The sequence below is a fragment of the Gordionus sp. m RMFG-2023 genome, chromosome 3 (assembly GCF_954871325.1).
Source record: "Gordionus sp. m RMFG-2023 chromosome 3, tfGorSpeb1-WG-v2, whole genome shotgun sequence".
NCBI classification, from domain to species: Eukaryota; Metazoa; Nematomorpha; class Gordioida; order Chordodea; family Parachordodidae; genus Gordionus; species Gordionus sp. m RMFG-2023.
This window is the reverse complement of record NC_088777.1, coordinates 42321893-42344071: the sequence shown is the minus strand read 5'-3', so window position 1 is coordinate 42344071 and position 22179 is coordinate 42321893. Positions and strand designations below refer to the sequence as shown.

At 26.7% G+C, this 22179-nt stretch overlaps 1 protein-coding gene across 1 annotated transcript; it reads left to right on the top strand.

The window, feature by feature from the left end:
- Nucleotides 1–5035: 5035 nt before the first annotated feature.
- LOC135926516 (hydroxylysine kinase-like) lies at nt 5036–18584 on the top strand. The gene is made up of 8 exons (XM_065462420.1): nt 5036–5159; nt 6964–7078; nt 7269–7425; nt 15827–15961; nt 16240–16367; nt 16619–16793; nt 17346–17596; nt 18229–18584. Exons 2-8 carry the CDS (start codon nt 6974–6976, stop codon nt 18451–18453), a joined length of 1176 nt encoding a protein of 391 aa, XP_065318492.1. The 5' UTR covers nt 5036–5159; nt 6964–6973; the 3' UTR covers nt 18454–18584.
- Nucleotides 18585–22179: the final 3595 nt, after the last annotated feature.

Below are 22179 nucleotides of genomic sequence, written 5' to 3'. Positions count from 1 at the left end.
GCAATATTCATAATTTTGAGACAACAGAATATAATAATTGTTTTTTTAGTAAAATAATTTTGCTATATTAAATTATATATGAAAAAAACTATTACAATAACCTTTTGATTTGATGTTTATGGTTTAGATAACATATTTAATCTTATTTAGAAATAAATATAAAATATTGGTCAAATGCCAGGTTGACATCTTCTATAATATGCCAAAATAGGTCCAGAGTTGGGCATGTCCTAAGAAAAAAGAATATAGATAAAGATTCTTTATAAAAAAAAACTTCTAAATAATCTTTTAAATGATGAAGTCATTGCGGTATTATATTTTAAAAAATAATTTAATGAAAGGATAATAATTAAGAGCTTCATGTATTTCTACGATCTTTAGGACTGTTCAAAACCTAGGAATATTTGCTTCACTTAAAGGAAAATAATTTCCATTTTCTTGGTTATTGGATAATAAATCTAATGGCGTTGTAGTTTGATTATGTACTATTAAGACTTATTTTGATAATATTTATGAAAATATTTTTTGAACATCGGACTTAATCCATAAATTCTTATAATATGGACGTGATAATCATACCAAAAATAATGAAAAGAAAGTAAGCAGTAATTGCTTGAATTATTATTATTCAAAGCTATAAGGCTTCTAATCGAAACTACTAAGTCTCATCTGCTACGCTCATATCTTTCTCTTATAATTATAATTTATTATTATATATTTTTATTTTTATATACATATATTTATTTTTTAATTGTGCACATATATTACTTTTTGAAAATCTTTGTGATATGTTATTTTGAAATAAACCAATATTATAAAAATTCTCATTTGAATAAAAGAAAATTATTAAGTGAATTAAGCATTTTGCGATAAATTTTCACCCATAAAAGTTTAAATCTCATCACAATTTATATTAGAAGATATGGTTGATCAAGTTGGTTTTTCAAATGTGTAATAAGGCTGTCATTTTCTACAAGATTAATATAGGGGTCAGTTGAGCTTGAATCTGGTGTGGATCATTGTTTCAATAATATTGATGCACTGATTAAAATGAGGGAAATAAAATATTAAGATATGTTAATTAACATTATGAAATAAGTCGTTAATTTAAATATAAATTATTGCACAACAATTCATAATTTAAATATTTTATCAATATCTCTAAGAAGGCAATCTTCTGAAGCTTGCAATTCAGTAAGAAACTAAATTTCAATTTATATATTAAAAATTGCGCAGCCCGGCTCGAAAGCACCGGAAAAAATATTTTTTGGAATAGCTAGTCAAAATTTTATATGTCGTTTTCCTTTATAAAAAATTTATGGGCCAGGCCTGACAACATGTGTACAAAATATATTTCACTACCTAATAAAATAGGCCATTTTGGATTAGGCTAGGCCGCGAGACCTCGTCTCTTATGATTGTCCAACCGGAGTTATATTTATATATTTATTTCTCAACTGTGGCTAACCAGTCCTGGTTGACATTGAACAATATTGGATGTTTATGATGATTCATCAGAGATATTCAAATATATTGTATCAAATGATTCGAGAAATTTTATGATTCTTTATTTTTAAATCCCCCTCCACCATATGTTTTCAATTTAAATCCCCTAAAGTCACCCTCACGTGAATTCACACTTTTATTCCACCTGAGCCCGCTTGCCAAATTTTTATATATAAATTTTAAAACCCGAGCCCAGCCTGATTTTTTTATTTAAAAAAAGGGCCCAAAAATAATCCAAACATGATCTGATTTTTTATTATCGAAACTTAAACCGAATCATTTAGCGATGGTCACACTACCCCTGTCCTCTTCACTATGGCTTTTTATTTAGGAAAAAAATATGCTTCTTGTGTTGTGCAGTGGCCCCTACACTTTTTGAGCGAATGAAGCAGAATACCCCCATGAAAAGTACCCCCTTGAAAAGTATCCCCTCCCTTCGAAAAAATGATAATTATGACACCCATAAATTTCAAAAATAATTTTTATTGCATCAATTTTTAATATATAATATAAATAAAATGCAAAAAATATAACCTTATAAATATTATTTTTAAATTAATAATTTAAATAAATTAGGGGAAGAGAAAGCGAAAGAATTTATAATTTCATCAGTATTTAATTGTTTAAATAAAATTTTTCCATTGATAATATGGTTAAATTATTGAGAAAAGAATCTTTCATGGTACTGCGCAGTCTTATTTTAATTAATTTAATTTTACTCATGACTCTTTCGGCAGTGCATGAGGTTGTGGGAATGGTTAATAGATATTTATATAAAATTCTTAAATTAGGGAAAGCAGAAAAATTTAAAAGTAAACGATAAGGTAAAATAAATGAATAGTTTTTCCAATCTGAATCGTAAGTCCCTGAATTATCATCATCATCAGAAGAAGCTAAATAATGTATTGGTAAAAATATTTTAATTAAATAAATTTACAATTCTCAGAATCTGACAAATCTTTAGATTCTTGAACCTCTAGGTCATGAGTATTAATTACATTCCCCATTTTGGCCATCTTATAAATATTTCTAAACTTCAACATTTCTTCGAAAATTTGACTTGAATTTAAATTGTAAAATTCACAGATATCCTCGATATCTTCTTTAATAATTGATTTTTCTGCCATTCCCTTTGGCGTAAAAAATGATGTTTGATGTAAATATTTCATGGAATCATCATTAAATCTTTCGTTAAACTGCATAATAATTAAATCGAGTGCAGCATAAAACACACCTATTTTAAAGCTAAAAAAAATTCCTATATTTTATGATGAAAGTATATATACCTCTCCTTTTTGGATTGTAATGTTTGAAGTTTAGAACTTTCAAAATCAAAATGTAGATTTCTCTCCTTCATAAATTGCGCCTTTGAAAAAACATCCAAAAATTCAGTGTTATTATCTATTAGATTAAAAAATAATTAAGACAATAATTTATATTATACTTCTCAAATTAATCATGCAATCTTTTGTCAATTGAATTTGATTTATTGCATACCCTATATCCTTCGAAATGGTTTGCAATTTTGTACAAGCCAAACTTGTTATCAACAATATTTTATCCAAAACACAAAGTGATAAGATAAAATCAAATTTTTATATTCTAAAGACTATAGCACTAGCCATAGTGGAAGTGGCAGGATCTTCAGAATCCTTTAAATTTGTTAAAGCTGCCCTCGAGGCATCATAAAGTTGAAAAAAATTTACAATAGCTTTATATGACGATAGCCAGCTTCTAGATAAAAAAACATTTAAAATTTAAATAAATAAGGAACTATTACCGAGTGGTTTTCTTGACGCGTAGAAATCGTTGCGATTTTTTCAGATCATTACACTGAAATTTTTTGAGTACCTATATCTTTTTGCACCATTAAAATAGACATAAATCTCATCTAGTATTCCTAGAACATTTCGAAGTTCTTTAATTGATTGGCATAATTGAACAACGATTAAATTTAATCGATGACAATAACACCAAATAAAAGCTGCCTTTGGTGCCTCTGCTCTAATCAAGGCTTGCACACCATTGATTCTTCCACTCATGTTTGAGGCGCCATCATAACTTTTCCCAACTAGATATTCAAGGGGTAAATTCATCGAGCCAAGTTTGGATATTATATTATGCTTTATATCGAGACCTGTGGTATTTCCCGTACAATATAAGTCAATCAGTCTTTCAACAGGCTTCGGCGTCTCACTATTTTCAACATATCTTACTATCAAAGCTATTGCTTCTGATTTCGAAACATCGTATGTGCCATCAACTATGATTGAAAAGCACCTGTTAAATGTAATCTCATTTTGAATTTTTTTTATAACCATATTTTTCATGGCTTCAATGAGAATGTTTATGTTATTATATGATAATAGGTTTGAATATAATTTCGTTTTTAATCCCTTATTTTTTTTTATCCTTTTTTCTTTCTTCATTTTGCTGTATATACATTTTTAGTAAAGGTTCAGAATCTGCAATAAGCTTAATAAGGGCCATCATATTGCCTTCTTGTTGCCTGTTCCCCCAGTAGGCTTGGTTACGAGATATTAAATAATCTAAACATCTTATTATAATTCTTATAATAGAACGGTTATTATCTACACATTCATTCTGAGGTGTTATAAATTTTAATATCGAATTTTTATTATGAGAAAGCCTTCCATAATAGGCCATCATATGTGCCTGTGAAGATTCATGCAGAATAATATCACGATTAATATTTTGCCATTTATCTAGACCTTCACATGTCCATTTTGAATTTGCGTGTGGACCACCAAATAAGAGACATGTTAAGCAAAAAACTTTATACATTTTAATACTATAAGTAATCCAATTTCTAGGAATTTTGCTATTGTCAATATTGGTTAATATTTTTAGGCATATTTTAAAATTGGAAAAATAATTTATAACAAGAAATTTCGGATAAAAAATTTACTAAACATCGACCAAAATTTCCGTCAATATATTAAATTAAATATTAAGTGGGGGGGGGGGGTCTTATTGTTACATTTATAAACCAGAAATCACATGATCATGATGGATGTAAAAAAAGGTATCCCCATTCAAATTTACTGAAGCAGTTGCTTCGGACCCCCCCCACCGTTGTAGGGGCCCCTGGTGTTGTGAATTGCATTAAATTATCATTAAAGATTTTATGCTAAATAAAAAAATAATATGCATGTGGAATACAACTCTATAATAATGAGAAAAATTAAATTCATTATATGATAGATACTATATGTAATTCAACTCATTTCAAAAAAATGGGAAAGATGTAAATAATAATTATGTAAGACATATAATAACTATGTAAAAATAAGAAAAAACCACGTTTTAAAAATTTGTTTTATTATTTCCCATATGTTTATTGATTTAATTTAAATTATTATACCTTATACTTATTACAAATTGAACTACTTTAGTAAATTAATTAATATTTACTTTTACAATCTCCTTCCCTCAAGAATTCTTTCCCAATATTTCAAATAAATAATTTGAATATTATTATTATTAATAATTATTAAAATGATAACTTTATATCAATAAATTTTTGGTGACAAGCCCAAATTTTTCTTAAATTTAAAAAAAGAAAAAAATTTAAATCGAGTTTGAAGATCGTCTAGATTTAGAATACCTATTATTCAGAATAATAATTTAAGGTAAAAATATTTATATATAATATTTTATATAATTATAATCTATGAAAAATTAAATGAGGTCTGCCAGAGTTTTAATGTCCCAAGCTGGCTCCATGAGTTATATAGGTTGCTGAATTGTATTTTTAAAAAATATATAATTACAGGTCAGGGTAGGAGAGGCAAATTTAATTGATTTCATTTCTGACCCCATGAATATTAAACATTTTTATATAATGTTTTTTGTCGATTTTAATTTCTAGTCCCTTTAATGAGGTCTGCAAGAGTTCGATTGTCCCAAGCTCGTTCAAGATTTAGATTAGGCTTTGGAATCACAGTTATATAAAATATATAATTGTAGATGGGGATTGGACGATCAAATTTAATTAATATCTTTTCTAGAGCCAGAAATGTTAAATATTTTTATATAATGTTTTTTTTCTCTTTTAGATCTTTTTAAATTTCTTATACCTTTTGAAATCAAATTCCAAATTTATTTTTTGGAATTCGGACCGACATTGAAGTTTAAATAGGGATCTCCTGTTCACTTACATCTCTAAATTATTAGACAATTTCATTTTAAATTTGATACTAATTATATTTATTTTTTTATTATTAAAAACAAAATAATATTTTTTGCCCGCCAGCCTTAATTATTATAAAATATTTAAGATTAATTTAGCGATAATTTTTAGTTTTTAATTTTATTGTTGAACAATAATTATAATATAATTAATTTGCTTATAAAAAATTTTTCCCCAAGAACCAGAAATTTAAAGCGTTAAAAGCGAGAAACTTCAAAATCGAGAAAAATAAGAAATTGTTAGATTTTTTGAGTACCCGAAAGCTGATTTTTTATACATATTTTACATTATAAGAAGTCGAGATTCTAAAAAATGATTTTTTTTTTTAAAATATTTAATTATTTTTCTTCGTCATCATAAAATTTATATTTTAATGTTTCAAAACTGTTCAATATTGCATTTCGAATGCAATGCTATAAGATTCTCATTTTAAGCGTTTTCTTATTTTTTAAAAACTGCTGAAAAAAAATTATTGAAATTTTAATATATAATCTAAAATAAATTTAATGAATTACTGAAGATTTGGAATTATAAATAATAGCCATTTCGAGTAAGATTAATTTTACCACCCCTGGTATAGACCCCATGAGAAAACTGAAGAGTTAAAAAAAATGACGTTTAATAACTTAGATTCTAAATAGTATAAAAAAATATAAAATTGACTTTCCAAGAATTTATTTATAAATCTTATCAGAGACCTGCAGGCCGGATCGAAAACCAGGTCTGAAGCAGGTCGTAAATGTGAATGATTATAAATATTCAAGTCGAACGTAAAATAAAAAAAACCACAATTCAGAATTCGGTGCAGAACTCTAAAATATTTTCTCAGGGCTGCCCGAATTTTGTAAGAAAATTTTAATTGTGTCAATTAATCGCCGCTCAGATTCTCTCCTTTGAAACAATTTACAAAATACAGCCAAAATGATTTAACACGACAAAATTTTAAATATAGCAGGATTAAAAACACGCCGGCTTGGATCAAGGATTATTTTATTTTAAAAAATCGAAAATGGGCTTGAAAATAGGATTTTTTTTTCAAATAAAGGCAGGACTGACACTAAATATTGGGTTTGCAAGTCTCTAATTTTATACCACTCTTTTAAATTTTCCATTTATAAGATTTTTTTGCCCATTTAAAAGTTTCATCTTCCGCCTCAGTAATTCTAAAATTTAATATATTATCAGGTTTTAACATTTTTGGATTAATTGTTACGTTTTAAAACACCTGTATATTCAATATTAAGAGACATAAAGATGTCAGAATCGAATGGGCCTACGTTGGAAGCTGGACAGATAATTAAACCATATGCAAGTCTACAAACTGTTGAAAAGGTCATCCATTCTAGATACGGAATGAAAGTTTTAAAAAACATATTTTTTACAAAAATTTATCATTTTTGAAATTTGAGTAAAAAAAATCTAACTAATGGACAAACTTTTTCGATACTTGAGAACGAATTTATAATGTTAATATCACGGTATATTTCGTTAAAATCCTAACACATATTATTCTTTTTTAAATTAATTTAAATATTTTATATTAAAAAAGGTTATCAAAATAAAAGAACTTAACAGTTATGATGATAAAAATTATCATGTGTTGGTCGATAAAGACATTAATAACTCTCACCTAGAGCATACCTTCCCCGATGGATACATTTTCAAAATTTTGAATTCATATGATTCGCAAAAACAGTCCTACATCGGTAAATTCCCGTTTTCATTATTGTTTTCATATTATATTATCCTTAATTGCAAAGAATAAGAATATAGACATTTATATTTTACATGGGATTCAATAGGAAAAAGTTAATATTTATAGGAATAAATACGGTCTTTTTTTGATAATAAATTTTTTAATTTTAAAAAGCGGTGGTCAGATACAAATATGTACAATATCAAATTAAAAATATATTTAAAAAAAAACAAATAAGAATATTTTCATTAGGATGCAAAAATTAATAAATATGATCACATTTACATATATAATGTACATATAATTGTCCACTTAAAAATAATTGCATATTCTATTGTTAAAAAAAATTATTTGCTTAATAAATAATTTGGAAATATTTTTGGGATCGAGGTTAAGTTTAATTTAAAAGAAAAAAATATAGTAAAAATAAAAACAAGAAAAGGGTATTTATTAATTGGGGTATAGAAGTAAATTTATTTAATGCGATTTTATGTAAAGGAATTGAAAAGAGGTTAGAAATAAAAATATTTTTATTTAAGGAAAGTTAACAAAATCATTTATTTAAAAAAAAATTTTTATTTCTAAATAAAATAATTTAATTTTAAAGAAAGTTTTGGATTTAAAATGAAATTTTTAAAAATAATAAAAATTATGATGACCTTCTACATACGCACGCCACAATCCATAATACAAGTAAATTAGGCTAATTTAGGGAGTCCATTGGCTGCTGGTTAGATAGGTGGTCAATACAACAAGGCATAATTACACCTAAGCCACAATTTTCAATAAATAACGAGGGGCTTTATACACTTTACCTACTATAAGCAATTATGACTCACTAATAAGGGAAGAAGATAATTTTCTCAATATGCGATGGTGAGAGAGCAACCACGGATGCCTTTAGGCAATATCCAATGTTTTCTGTGTGGTAGACTGGGACATAAAATAGTAGACTGTCGGGGGAATTATGGACCGTTACCGCGAAAAAGGGTGTGGAGAATTCCGAATTTCACGGCAAAGTTTCAAATATTAATATGAGCAACTTCATGAGATAGGTACCAAGAGAACCGAACGGTTTTATCTACAGGATCTATAGTAAATAATCACCTTATAACGTCAGAGGCAGAAGCGTCTTTAATAGAAATACAAAAGTTAGAGGACATGCTATTGGCAAACCTTTATGATGAAAATTTAGGAATTGAGCCCATAAATCATCCCAAATGAAAGGGTGAGATGTTGTGAATAATTATAATTAATTTTTTTTTTGATTTCGTTTTTCGAAAATTATTTTTTTTATAAAGAAATTATTATTATTATTTTTATATATAAAAATTTATAAAAAGATTTCGAAAATAATTAATTTTTTTCTTTTGAATTATAAAAAATGATTTCGGAAATTATAAGTAATATTATTTTTTTATTGTTCTTTTCCGCAAAATTAATGAACTTCACAAATTTTATTAATAAATAAAGTGTTTTATCTGACCGTGTTATTTTATTTTAAATATATTGAAATTTACAAATCTATCTCAGTGTGTTAGTTCTTACTTCAGTATCAGTTTTTGTTATCTCAGTATAGCAATCCCAACAATTTGTTAGTTCTTACCTCTCAGTATCAGTTTTTTGTTATCTCAGTGTAGCAGTTGCAATAATTTGAAAAGAACAATAAAAAAATTATATTACTTATAATTTCCGAAATCTTTTTTTATAATTCAAAAATATATATATTATTTCAAATACAAAAGAAAAAATTAATTAATTTCGAAATCTTTTTTATAATTTTCGTATATAAAAAAAAATAATAATAATTTCTTTATAAAAAAAAAATAATTTTCGAAAAACGAAATCAAAAAAAAATTATTTATAATTATTCACAACATCTCACCCTTTCATTTGGGATGAATTATGGGATCAATTCCTAAATTTTCATCATCAGGGTTTGCCAATAGCATGTCCTCTATCTTTTGTATTTCTATTAATGACGCTTCTGCCTCTGACGCTATAAGGTGATTATTTACTACAGATCCTGTAGGTTCCCTTTGTACCTATCTCATGAAGTTGCTCGTATTAGGATTTGAAACAATTCCCTTTGCCGTGAAATTCAGAATTCTCCACACCATTTTTGGCGGTAACGGTCCATAATTCGCCTGACAGTCTACTATTTTATGCCCCAGTCTACCACACAGAAAACATTGGATATTGCCTAAAGGCGTCCGTGGTTGCTCTCTCACCATCGCATATTGAGAAAAATTATCTTCTTTCCTTATAAGTGAGTCATAATTGCTTGTAGTAGGTAAAGTGTATGGAGCCCCTCGTTCATTTATTGAAAATTGTGGCTCGGGTGTAATTATGCCTTGTTGTTGTATTGACCACCTATCTAACCAGGGATCAGCCAATGGACTCCCTAAATTAGCCTGATTTACTTGTATTATGGATTGTGGCGTGCGTATGTAGAAGGTCATCATAATTTTTATTATTTCTAGAAATTTTATTTTAAATCCAAAACTTTCTTTAAATTTAAATTATTTTATTTCGAAATAAAAATATTTTTTTAAATAAATGATTTTGTTAACCTTCCTTAATAAAAAATTTTTTTATTTCTAACCTCTTTTCAATTCCTTCATAAAATCGCATTAAATAAATTTACTTCTATACCCCAATTATAAATACCCTATTTCTTGTTTTTATTATTACTATATTTTTTTTTTAAATCAAACTTAACCTCGATCCTAAAAATATTTCCAATTTTTCTATTTGAATTTTCTTTGATTTATGCCTGATCCCAAAATATATTTCCAATTTTTCTTATTGAATTTTCTTTGATTTATGTGCAAACTCATTTATTTAAATCTTAACATTTGCACTAACCTCAATTCCAAAAATATATTTCTCTCTATAACTTACTTTCCTTCCCCCCCCCTCCCCCTTTTTTTTGTATAACCTTCTATTATTTAAAAATCATTAAATTTAACATATAAATTAAATTTCACATATTTTTTTTAAACAACCCCCCATACATTACTTTTTATTAATGAATTCCTTTTTACATTCCCTCGTATATTTTACAACTATACTAATTTTAACAATTTTATTTTAAGATCCACTTATTAATTCTAATCGAATAAATTTTAAGTAAAGAAGTTTACTAAGAGAACCATTTACACTTGCAAAATAACCCCGAAAATATACATATTAATTCAATTTCAATAATCCCATATATATATATTTATTATAATTATTTTTTACATTATTGACCTATCCCAACACCAAAAAGATAATTTAACCCATCGTATTTACCTATCAACTATGTTTATTAGTTACATTTTAATTGATCTCTATGGCGACGCACTTCCGTCATATCTTCCAATCTTATTACCTAAATTTTCTATAATTATCCTCCTTTCCCATTTTTTATCACTCCCATACATCCTAACCCAGACTATTAGATCAATTATATATTCATATTCCACATTATTTTCAATTTCTAACATTTTCGAAACAGGTTTAAACATATCTAAAAAGGTATTAGTTTTTCTTCCCAACATTTTTTCCGAAGAAGATTTACCATCCTTTCCTACCCCATTATTATAATATAAATGAGCAATCCAAATTTCTTCTTTGCCTTCATTGGCCTTTCTCAACCAACCCTTAACAACAGCCACCAATCTTTCTGCCTGTCCGTTAGAACTAGGGTGATACGGTGGTGCCAGCATATGTTGCACATTATTTCTCAAACAAAAACTTACGAACATTTCGCTCACAAACCCAGGACCACCATCCAAAACCACCCATTTCGGAATGCCGAATCTAGACGACCATAATATCTTCAAAATAATTCCCGTAGTTAAACCATGTACCTCTTCAAATTCAATCCACTTTGAAAAAGCATCTACACTTAAAATAAAGTTTTTATCATTACACTCAAAAAAATCCATATGCACTCTTTCCAAACTCTATTAAACATTACAAAGAACTTTAAAAAAAGGTACATATCATCCTAGAGAGGAGTGAATGCTTAGGAAATTGGACCTCAGATTTCGAGTGAAATCTGCTCTCAAAGTTAGAATCCTTAGTTGGAATCGCCTGTGTTCTGTCTCTTTTTTTCTCTATGGGTTTTATCGAAATTACAGTTCCGAACATGCCTAAGGTATTGGTAACGATTTATATGAACACTGTGCTGATGCGGCCAGCATATATTTTTAGGATTTTTGCCTTTTCGATGGCTGAAAATGAGAGGTCGTACTTTGCTGCAAAATAGACCAATGTGTAGTCCCAGGTCAGCGGGAGAAGTCAGGGAATGAGGGATATACCATCCGGGCGTATGACGTTTTCATTTGAAAGGATATTATATATTCTTTTTTCATTATATATTAGGTAGTTATTATAGGATAAATTTTTTCCAATTATCTTTGCAGAATCAAGATTTTAGAAATCTTTTTTTTTTTATTTTTAGAAAATTGGGGATTAAAAAAAAAACTATCAAACTTCCTTAGCATATTTTGTAATTTATCTCAACTTCTATTGGGCATAAAAATATAAACAATAAAATTTTTATTGATGATAAAAAATACATTTCGAAAAAAAAATCCGGGTTTAACAAAAATGTTCAAATGCTAAAATTTTGAGCAAAAATCTCTGAGGATAAACTTTCAATCACATGAAAGATTTTTTATGCGTAAAAATCGCTAAATATTTACTTATAAAAGATTTTTACAAAAAGGTTAGGAATTTTAAGATAAAATTTAATTAAACACTTATTTGAGCATTCTCATAAATATCTTTTTAATAAAAAATTTATTTTAAAAAATCTCAAAATCTTTGAAGATTTTTTATTTTTGGGTAAATGTTTAATTATGAAAAAATACAAATCACATAAAAAGTTACATATTTAATTTTAATTTTAAAATACGAAAATGTTCTATCAGCACAAGTTGGGGGCGCTGGGACTCCAGCCCCTTAAAAATTTAAAGAGCCCCCTAAATTTTAAACTTTTTTAAAAAATACCTAAAAAGGAATGTCATTTTGAGGTTATTAGCTTAAAATAATTTAGGTAATTTAAAAAAATAATTTTTGAACCTCATTGAGATTGTAAAGACTATTGTCGTCATTATCTATCAGCGAATACCTATAAATAAATCAATTAACTAACTTCCATATACAAGATGACCGAAAATTTAATATATATATTATAAATCTTGAAATCTCATTCAAATATTTACATTTGAAAGAATCTAAATATATAACTTTTGATATAAAATGCACTAAATCCTTTGTGAATTTGGGTTCAAAAAATAAAATTGGGTTCGGTTAAGGGTTTTTAGTTTTTTTAGTTAAGTAGGTTAGAGAAAACTTTTCCCCAGCCGGTTCGGTTTACCATCCTTTTAACATGGCTTAGAACCTTTTTCATAGGGGAGCATCAATTTTTTTAAATCCTGTTTTATCTTTATCTTCATACTCTAATACTAGACTCTTCATTTTTAAGATGGGATTCGTTAATAAACAACTGAGTATAAGTTAAGCAATATTTATGCAACATATTTAAAATATATATAATTTGATATTATATATATGACGGGATTAGTTAGCAATGTATGCAAAATTTATATATTTATACTTTTTATTTATAAAATTTTAATTCACGTTTAAATGCATATGTTAAAGGACTTAAAACACAAAAAAAATGTTTGATGAGGTGGGATAATTTTTTGTGGGGTGGAGGGAGGAGGAGTGTGGACTACTAAATGTCATTTTGTAGTTACAGCTCTAAATGCTAATTAACGCCAATTATTATACACAAAGTTTGATCAACTCGAAACAATGTTGAACATACTACACATAATGCGTGGTTAAGAATCATTTATGAATTATTTTTATTTTATAAATTAAAATAATTAAATTGAATTTTACTCTAAAAAAATAATATTTATTTAAAATTATTCCAATAAAATAATCAGATCCATATGAATTTTTTAATTAAAATTTTTCTATTAATTTATTATCTAATTTGGAAATTTTTTTCAACTTGAAAGAGTAAATTATTATTATCTATATTATTTTAAGAATCGATTGCCAATTTTTGTGTTTTTCTCACTTAAACGTATTTTTTTATCTTACTTTCTTATATAAAAAAACATTTGGTTATATTATAAATGAATTTTCCTTATAATAAATAAAGTATAGCGTAGCCTAGATATGATATACAAGTGGGGCCGAGGGAAAGTATGGGGATCCCATTTAATAGGCATTCCGTCAAACTTGTGCTCTTATAAATATAAAATGGCTTTACATTTAAATATATACTTTTCTTTCTCTTATCACTTGAAATGTATATTAGAGGTGAGCTTAGCCCGGGGAAAAATATTTACGGTCCAGGTCGGATAAATTGTTAAAAATATTTTTATGTGTCGGGCCGAAGTTTTGAAAACATCTTTGAAGCTAATAATTCGCCAAATTTATGTCGTTTTTTTTCATATAAAATTAGAAATTTTTATGCCATGACGGATCCCCAATATATGGCATATTTACTTATATTGGTTTTTAAATTAACTATAATTTAGTAGGTATGGTGGAACGCACGGGATAAAAGCTAAATGTAAAATTGGGGAATTTTAATTAAGATAAACTACGAATAAATTAAATCTAGAAGAAAATATAATTATTTATATAATCAACTTTCGAAATTTTTATTTGATATGAAATTTATTAGGAAAATAAGAAAGATAAATATTGCTTTTCTTTTCTTTTAAGAAAACCCCTTCCCTCCCGATAAATATTGTTTTATGCATCGATTTAATTGGGGTATCAACAAAATATTTTACCTATAAGGCGGCCTTGCCTTGATATACCCGAAATAATAGAGATCATATTTATTTTTAGCTAACAAAAATAACAAATTATATCTTATTTTCCTAATAAATTTTACCTATATTATTTTTTTTTACAATTTTTACAAAGCTTTGTCATTAATATAATTTCAATATTTTAAGAAAAACTTAAATTGGATTATTAAATCTATTGATATTTATTTTAAAATAAAAATATGGAAGTCTACGTCCTACCTTTTTTTTTTTAGAATTCAATATATCTGTTTTGAATAGTGACTTTTAGATTTAAAATATTGGAATAAGTGCACCTTTACCCTGAATTTACACTAACTATGAATTCAGAGCCAAACATATTTTAAAGATATCATCCATCATCTTATGTCTAAACCTAAAAATCTAAAAATGGGGTCCAGTATTTTGAGTAGAATTCAGAAATTAAGAATATAAATTAAGTCAAGCTAAGACGTGGCCTAAGGATTAGTTGTATTTTTTTGTCCTATTACAGGTAAATTGTGTTGTAGCTCTCAAAATCTTCACACATTCATTTTTCTTAAAGAGGTGGGAAATATATTTTGGGATTTGAATTTAGGATTGAAACCTTAAATCATTATCCTAATGAAAGATGATAGTGTTTTAGATTTTCATCGTAAATGAATGTTTATACAAGAATTATAAAAATAAATATCGGATTACAGTATTGTGCTGGACCTGTTTGCATTGTTAACGTGTGCATACTGCTTTATGATTTATTTTTTTTTTGGAAACTAGTTATTGAATTCTTTTTAGATTTTGGTTATCGAGATAAAAGATAATGAGTTGAATAGCATTTACAATTATTATTTCAAGTGGAATGTTTACACAGTGCGCATTTAAAACTGGGAAGAAAACATGATTGGAGTGAAGCAGAAGATATCCATATCAGCCTAAAACCTTCAAATATAATATATTTAGTTATGTCTGGGTTAATTTTTATAATTTTATTTTATCGAATTCGATGATTCTCATCTTTCTAAAACCATTTAAAAGGCACAAAAACATTGGAGGAAAACGTTAATAAAATAGTCATGAAAGATAAAAATATCCATTAACTATAGACAATTTAGAAGAAATGACGATCCTGCAAAATAATCAAAGACTAGCCACAGACTTGCTAGTTTTAAAACAAAATTAAAAGAGATAAATGTGATATATTTGGTTTATAATTTACTGGCGCCGAATAGATACCGGCATTCTTTAGGAGCATACCATGCTAGTAGTATTGTTAAAAGGTTCGATGTTAGCCGATTTTAAAAAAATGATAACAATATTTTGGCAAGAACAATATTGCCTAAACCTTGAGATTTTGCTAATATATGCCTAAGCCTTTGTGCCATCTATGAGCAAAATCTTTAATATTTTTATGGATAAATATTTAAAAACCGTCTCAAATAGAAGCTTTTAACAACACTAGCAGCTAGTATGTAAATAAAATTGTTGAGTTAAAGTTCTTAATCTTAAATATTAATCTTTGAACTTATACCAGATTATGTATTTAATTTTTACTAATAAGTTTAAAAAAAATATTTCTGAATGTTACTTAAAAAAAAGACGCCCAACACGCTATGATGCGTTATCTCTATACCCGCGGAATAAATTGTCCTCAAATCATACCTAATATCGAAGGTAAGGATTATTCTATTGAAAAATTGATCATTGAAAAAGAAGATATCCCAAACCGTGATAGTAAATTAATTTATAAATAAAAATTATTTTTGGTGTAAGAGTTAGGGAGGTTTGAGATATTTACCAAAAAAAAATTTATAATTTAAAAAAATATTATATGTTTGAAAAAACATGAACGTGCATAAATTAACGATTTATAATTTTATGCAGTGAAATAAGCAAAAAAAAAGCATTTCATATGCCTATTACAGTAATAGGATAATTATTTTATGACAAATTTCTAACAACTTATAATTGTCCCTTATAATAAAATGTATATTTTATTAAACTTTTTTCAGAATTTGGATTATACTTAATTCGCATGTTTAATTTTATTCCCGGTGAAACACTGAACGATGTCACGGTCACGCCCGACCTATGCTACCAAGCAGGGAAATATATAGGGAAAATAGACAATTATCTTTTAGTAAATATAATTTGTTTTGTGAAATTATTATTACAATCTTTATGTATATAAGGTAATATTGAAAAAATAAATTTAACAATTTTTATTTTATTAACAAATCATTTTTCGGGATATGTTTGTTGTGTTTTATAAAATGTATACTCACATATTATGAAATATTTTGTCATTCTATACCTGATAATGTGATAATATTATTAATATAAAGTCTCTAGCACATTTTTCAAACCAAGAAATTTAAATTAAAAATACAGAAATTTCATCATAAAGGTTTGGAAGGACACATGACTATATGGAGTCTTGGAAGCGTTCCTAAACTAGTTGAATTCGCTCCTAAAATTAGGGACGTTAATCGTAAAATTTTGGCAAATGCCATAATTGAAAGATTTTCCCAACTCGTCACTCCGCACTTATCAGAATTCAAAAAAGGTTTAGTTTATAAGTCTGTTTAAATTCAATTATATTTTAATATAAATTTTTAATAAATTAATAATTTTGTGTATTCGTATTATGTATATATACTAGCATCCTGTTTCAGACCTAATTTTTCTGGCTTGCACGATCCGAGAAAATTTAGTGTCTAATCGTTCCAATCTGAGTATTTTCTTTTTCCAAGGACATGAGTCAACCTATTTTTTTTCTCTTCCAATTAGTCTCATGAAAAAGTTACGATATCTCAACGGGAAAAAAATTATAAAGCGCTCAAGAAAAATAAAATTTTTAAGTGTTATTCTTGAAAGGAATAATAACATATTAGATAAACAAAATAATTTAAAAATTTGTCAAGGTTGGAGTCAGACCCGGTCCAAAATATAAAATAAAGGTTCGATCAGATCAGTCCGAATTATGTCAGATCGGTCCTATACGGCTTTAGTATAGAGGTATAGGATATATATGTCACCTAAATCAAATCAACATTCAAATAACAATATCATGTTGGTTGCTCAAGGTATATAAATAACAATTTTATTATTATGAAAGGTGTAATACACGGCGACTTTAATGAACACAATATAGTGGTAACCAAAGACTCGAATGATGAGCACAAGATATATGGGGTGATAGATTTCGGGGACGTTCATATTTCTTATTACATATTCGAGATAGCCCTTTGCATCACATATATGATGATAAAAGTTGAGGATAGCGAAGTTTTTAGTTGTGGTGGTCATGTGCTAGCTGGATATCTGGAGGAAATGAGTTTATCCTACGAGGAACTCAATTGTTTGCAGGTTTTTCAAAAATTTTGATGATATATATTAAAAATATTTAATTTAAGTATTAAAAGAATGTTCTAGATTTGACGGTTGATATTCATAATGGTATTATAATAAAATAACTTCCAATCTGCTTGTGCTTTATCTTAAAATGGTAGGACCAAGCGTGATAAACAAAACATGCCAGATAGTAGAATGAGGAACTAAATAAGACCCCGTCAGAATAGAAGATATTTAATAAATAAACCCTTTGGCTGCGTCCTGGTCTTATTTTTGGTTCTTAATTCTAAATAGAGCATTCTGCTTAGAGCTAGGACACCATTTTTTTTAGGTATAGATTTTGTTATAAGGTGTAGATACCTCTAAAATATGCTTAAATGTAATATAGTTAAACGGCTCGATTTCTAAAAACGTCACTCAATATTTTTGCTAAAAAATGTTATGCAAGTCTCGAGATTTCGTTAATATATGTACAAACCTTTCTACTATTGTGTTACTTATTCTTTATTTTTTTTGTCTATTCAGTAAATAAAAAAGATGATTAAGCTCTATAATGTCTAATTAATTATTTTTCGCTCCTTAGGGCTAAAATAAAGTATTTTTTTAAAAAATTAAATAATGTATAATATATTCAATCAAAATAAAAGTTATGCATCTGTGCGAGATTATGCCAGTCTTTAACAATGGGAGAATACACGTATTCACTCGACCCTGGTAATGAATATCTATTATCTTCTGCTAAAAGAGGTTGGAAAGTCCTTGACAAGATTTGGGAAGTGGATAAAGAACCGCTTTACAATTTATGGGATGAAATAATTGTTGAAAGACAGAATGATAAGATGAAGAAGGAAGGAAAATGCACAGAGATATAATTAAGAAAATTTTTTGACAAATTCTTGTAAGCTTATTTATGAGACAAATCATGTATAAAATTTATAGCAAATTTAATATTATATTAAATGAATTGTTTTAATAATTTTACATCCTAAAAACTCCCATTATTTATTCTCAAAATGTACGATATTAAAAATAAATGCGACAAAAATCAATATAAAAAATTTAGCTAAATTTGTCATTTAAAAAATATATTAATGTGAAGGGATTCCTTTTTTTGTAGTCAAATCCCATATTACACATTAAATATTCAATTAAGGCACAAAAAAACAGAATTTAAAATAAAACATTTTCTTTAGATAATCCAAGAAATTTTTTTTTTATTATCGATTTATTTCATAAACAAGGAAAATAACATGCCACATTTTTTTCAAAATTGGAGGAAATGAAAGAAGAACATTTAAATTTAATAATCAGGTCCATGCATAAATTCTCCGACCCGTTAAATTTTTCATCGAAGGCCAGGCTTTACAGATCCCTCCTTCACAATGCTAAGTGCGGTTTTAACCCCTACCGTTTTTAAAATATCGTTAAACATTAGGCGGGTTAATACCTCTAAAACAAAGGGTTAGGGAGGTCAAGTAAATTTAAAATAAACAAAATATTTTTTTTAAATAAATAGGTTAGCTGAGTGATTTTTTGTTAAAACCATGGCAGGTGGGTTATAAACATGACCATTGTAGACCTCTAATAGAATCCGTGGTGATTTAACTCAATCTTTGAATCATTTACTAAAGGCAATTCTAAAATTTTAAAAATCGTACTCAAAATATATTCCCAGAATGTGTAAGAGCAACTTACCTTACTTTATGAATTTTGGATAATCATACCTTGAACCTTAGGAATTTATTTAAAAATTTATAAGAAAAATCTATGATCAATATAAATTAAAAGTACTTTATTTCAAAAATTTACCACTAAATTGTCAAAAATTTAATTGATGGAATGTCGGAAAATACATTTTAGGTCAAATCAGATTTTTTTTTCAATTTAAAAAAAGTCCTCGGTAAATTATTAAAATTTGAGATTACCTAAAGCTGGGGATTCCATATCTCCCGTTACGACATATACTAATGATAAATTCTTAAAAGAAATTAATGCCAATTTCGAAAACTGTTATGAATTGATAAAAAATTTGTTGAAAAAATTATTGAAATAAATTATACCGTTTAAATTTTAACGAAGACCCGGAAAGAAATACTAAACGGCTTGACATCCCGATCCATATTTATTCTTAAACAATCTTTTCAAGTGTATTTTACCTGCCAAATACTCTCAATTGACTGAGAAATGAAGATTCAATTAAAATGAGCGTATTTTAAATATATATCGTTGCATGAGTAATAAAGGTTTTAAAAAAAGGATTTTCTTTAAAAAATAGTTTTTGTATGTGAGTTTTTTTTTACCGTATTCTGTTCGTGGGCCAATCAGATTGCCTAGGTCATCCTATTTTGGTTTATAAGTGTGTATAATTTATTTATCTATTTCTCGGTAAAATAAATATTACATTTCCATTTAAATGCTTCATTGGTTTAGAAAGAGTCATGCATACGATTTACCATTTATTTCTCAGTTAATAGGAACTATATAGAGGACTAAACAGGCTACTATTTAGAAATAAGAGGAACCAAAACGTGCTCAGTTATTAAACTTCAAAAATTTGTTTTAGCTTTCCAACTCATCACAAAATTTAAAATGAGCTCTAATGCTTTATTAATTCTTCAATAATTATGACATTTTGTATAAATAAATTTTTTGCATTGAAAATATTCAATATTAAAACAATTCTATAACTCAAGGGTATCACTAACTGTAGAATCTCAGGGGACTCAAAAAATTCAAAATTACAATTTTTATTTTCAAAATTTTCAGGGGACTCGAATTACTCCCTCCCCCTCTTAGTCACACTACTATAACTTATTAAAAATTAATAGTAGTTCAGATTTCAATAATATCTCTAAAAATATTTTTCCCATGACATTGTTAATGTTGAGCAAAATTTTCTCCTTTTCTCCTTTTCAAAATTAAGAAATTTAGTTTCTCACGTATCACGTCAAATTGTTTGCAAAATACTTTTTTGATAAACGTATCTAACCTTTCATAATTAAAACTTTCGAACCTTCTTTCTCTCTGATTAGTTATTCCTGAGAATAATTTTAAAAAATGTGGTGTAAAAACATGTTAGAATAAAAACTAAAATTTCATTTCATTTTAGTGATTGGAGTAGCGATTGTGGTTTATTCAGGATCAGAGTTGTTAAAAGATACTTTTTAAATGGATCTAGATACAGATACATAGACTAAAAATTTATCTAGCCTAAATTAGGAATTGTGAAAATTCATGAAATGATCTAAAAAATTTATTGATTCGATATCACATTTATCAAAATATAACTAAAATAATGATTTTATTAATATAATATATGATTAATATAAATAATTATTATATATCATTAATAAATAATATAATATATGATTAAATGTATAAATAATTATTAGATTTCAGTAACAACCACTGTCTGTGCTAATGTTTTGATCATTTTTATAAATGAAGGATTTTCAACAATTGAAAATGGCTGATTGCTATCTATAATAAAATCAGTTATTAAATCATCTAAAGTGGTTTGGGTTAAAGTCTGAGGTTCCTTGGAAAAAAATCTATGGACGATGAGCCTAGTCCAATATTTTCTTTAATAGATTTTTTTTCCTTCCCCTTTTTTATTTGGATTAAGAGTGTTTGATGTTTTCTCTAAAATTTAAAATTTAAATTGTACACATTTATTTAGTATCTATACCCTTAAATGTTTTACAATGTTGCAAGTTGAGGTTATGCTAACTAAAATTTGCATATTTTTTGGTAGACATGGCAAACATTTTACTAACAGATTTGTTTTCCTTATTGTGAGTTATTATTTTAAAATATGGTCTATAAATTGGCCATGGAAGAATGTCGTCATTTTAGTCATCAATATTAATCTTAAAAATTAATATAATTAATATAATAGAATAAAATAAAATAAAATACCAATTCCATTGCAATTAAAAATGGCAAATTCCTTGAGATGGATTGTAATATCAGAATTTGCTTGTTATTGATAACTCGGACATAATATTTAATTAATATTTATATATTCTTTTTTATATATAAGTTTTAATACTTTACATATATATATATAATTTTTTAATATATATATTAATATTAAGTTATATGCTCATATGAAATAAAATAAATTTTACATTCAAGTATTTTTATTTATTATATATAATATAAAAAAGCGTTAATTAGAAGTATATCAAAATGTATCTTAAAAAGTATCTAAAAACAGATACAGATATCTCTAAAATAATATCTAGATACAGATACTTTAATCAAAAATCTATCTAGATACAGATACCACATTTTTATATCTAAATACTTGTATCTAGATTCTTTAACAACTCTGTTCAGGATGTATTGCGAGGGAAAGACTAAGAGGTTAGCCCCTCTCATAAACAAAAAAATATAGGTATATTTTTATTCAGAGACTCTTTAAGCAATAAATGCCTGGCATCAGTCTGTTAACTAAACCTAAATTAAATAAGGGGGGGGGGGTGCTTATTATAAATGTTGCTTTACATTTATTACTTTCCTTTCAAAAAATAAAATAGTTTATATTTAAATATTTACTAATTATTATAATTTATTTATTATATTAATAAGCTGCG

Coding starts and splice junctions, on each gene's coding strand:
- LOC135926516 (XM_065462420.1), top strand. CDS start 6,974: ATGTCAGAATCGAATGGGCCTACGTTGGAAGCTGGACAGATAATTAAA. Junction 7,079..7,268: donor ATTCTAGATACGGAATGAAA/GTTTTAAAAAAC, acceptor ATATTAAAAAAG/GTTATCAAAATAAAAGAACT. Junction 17,597..18,228: donor AGGAACTCAATTGTTTGCAG/GTTTTTCAAAAA, acceptor TCAAAATAAAAG/TTATGCATCTGTGCGAGATT.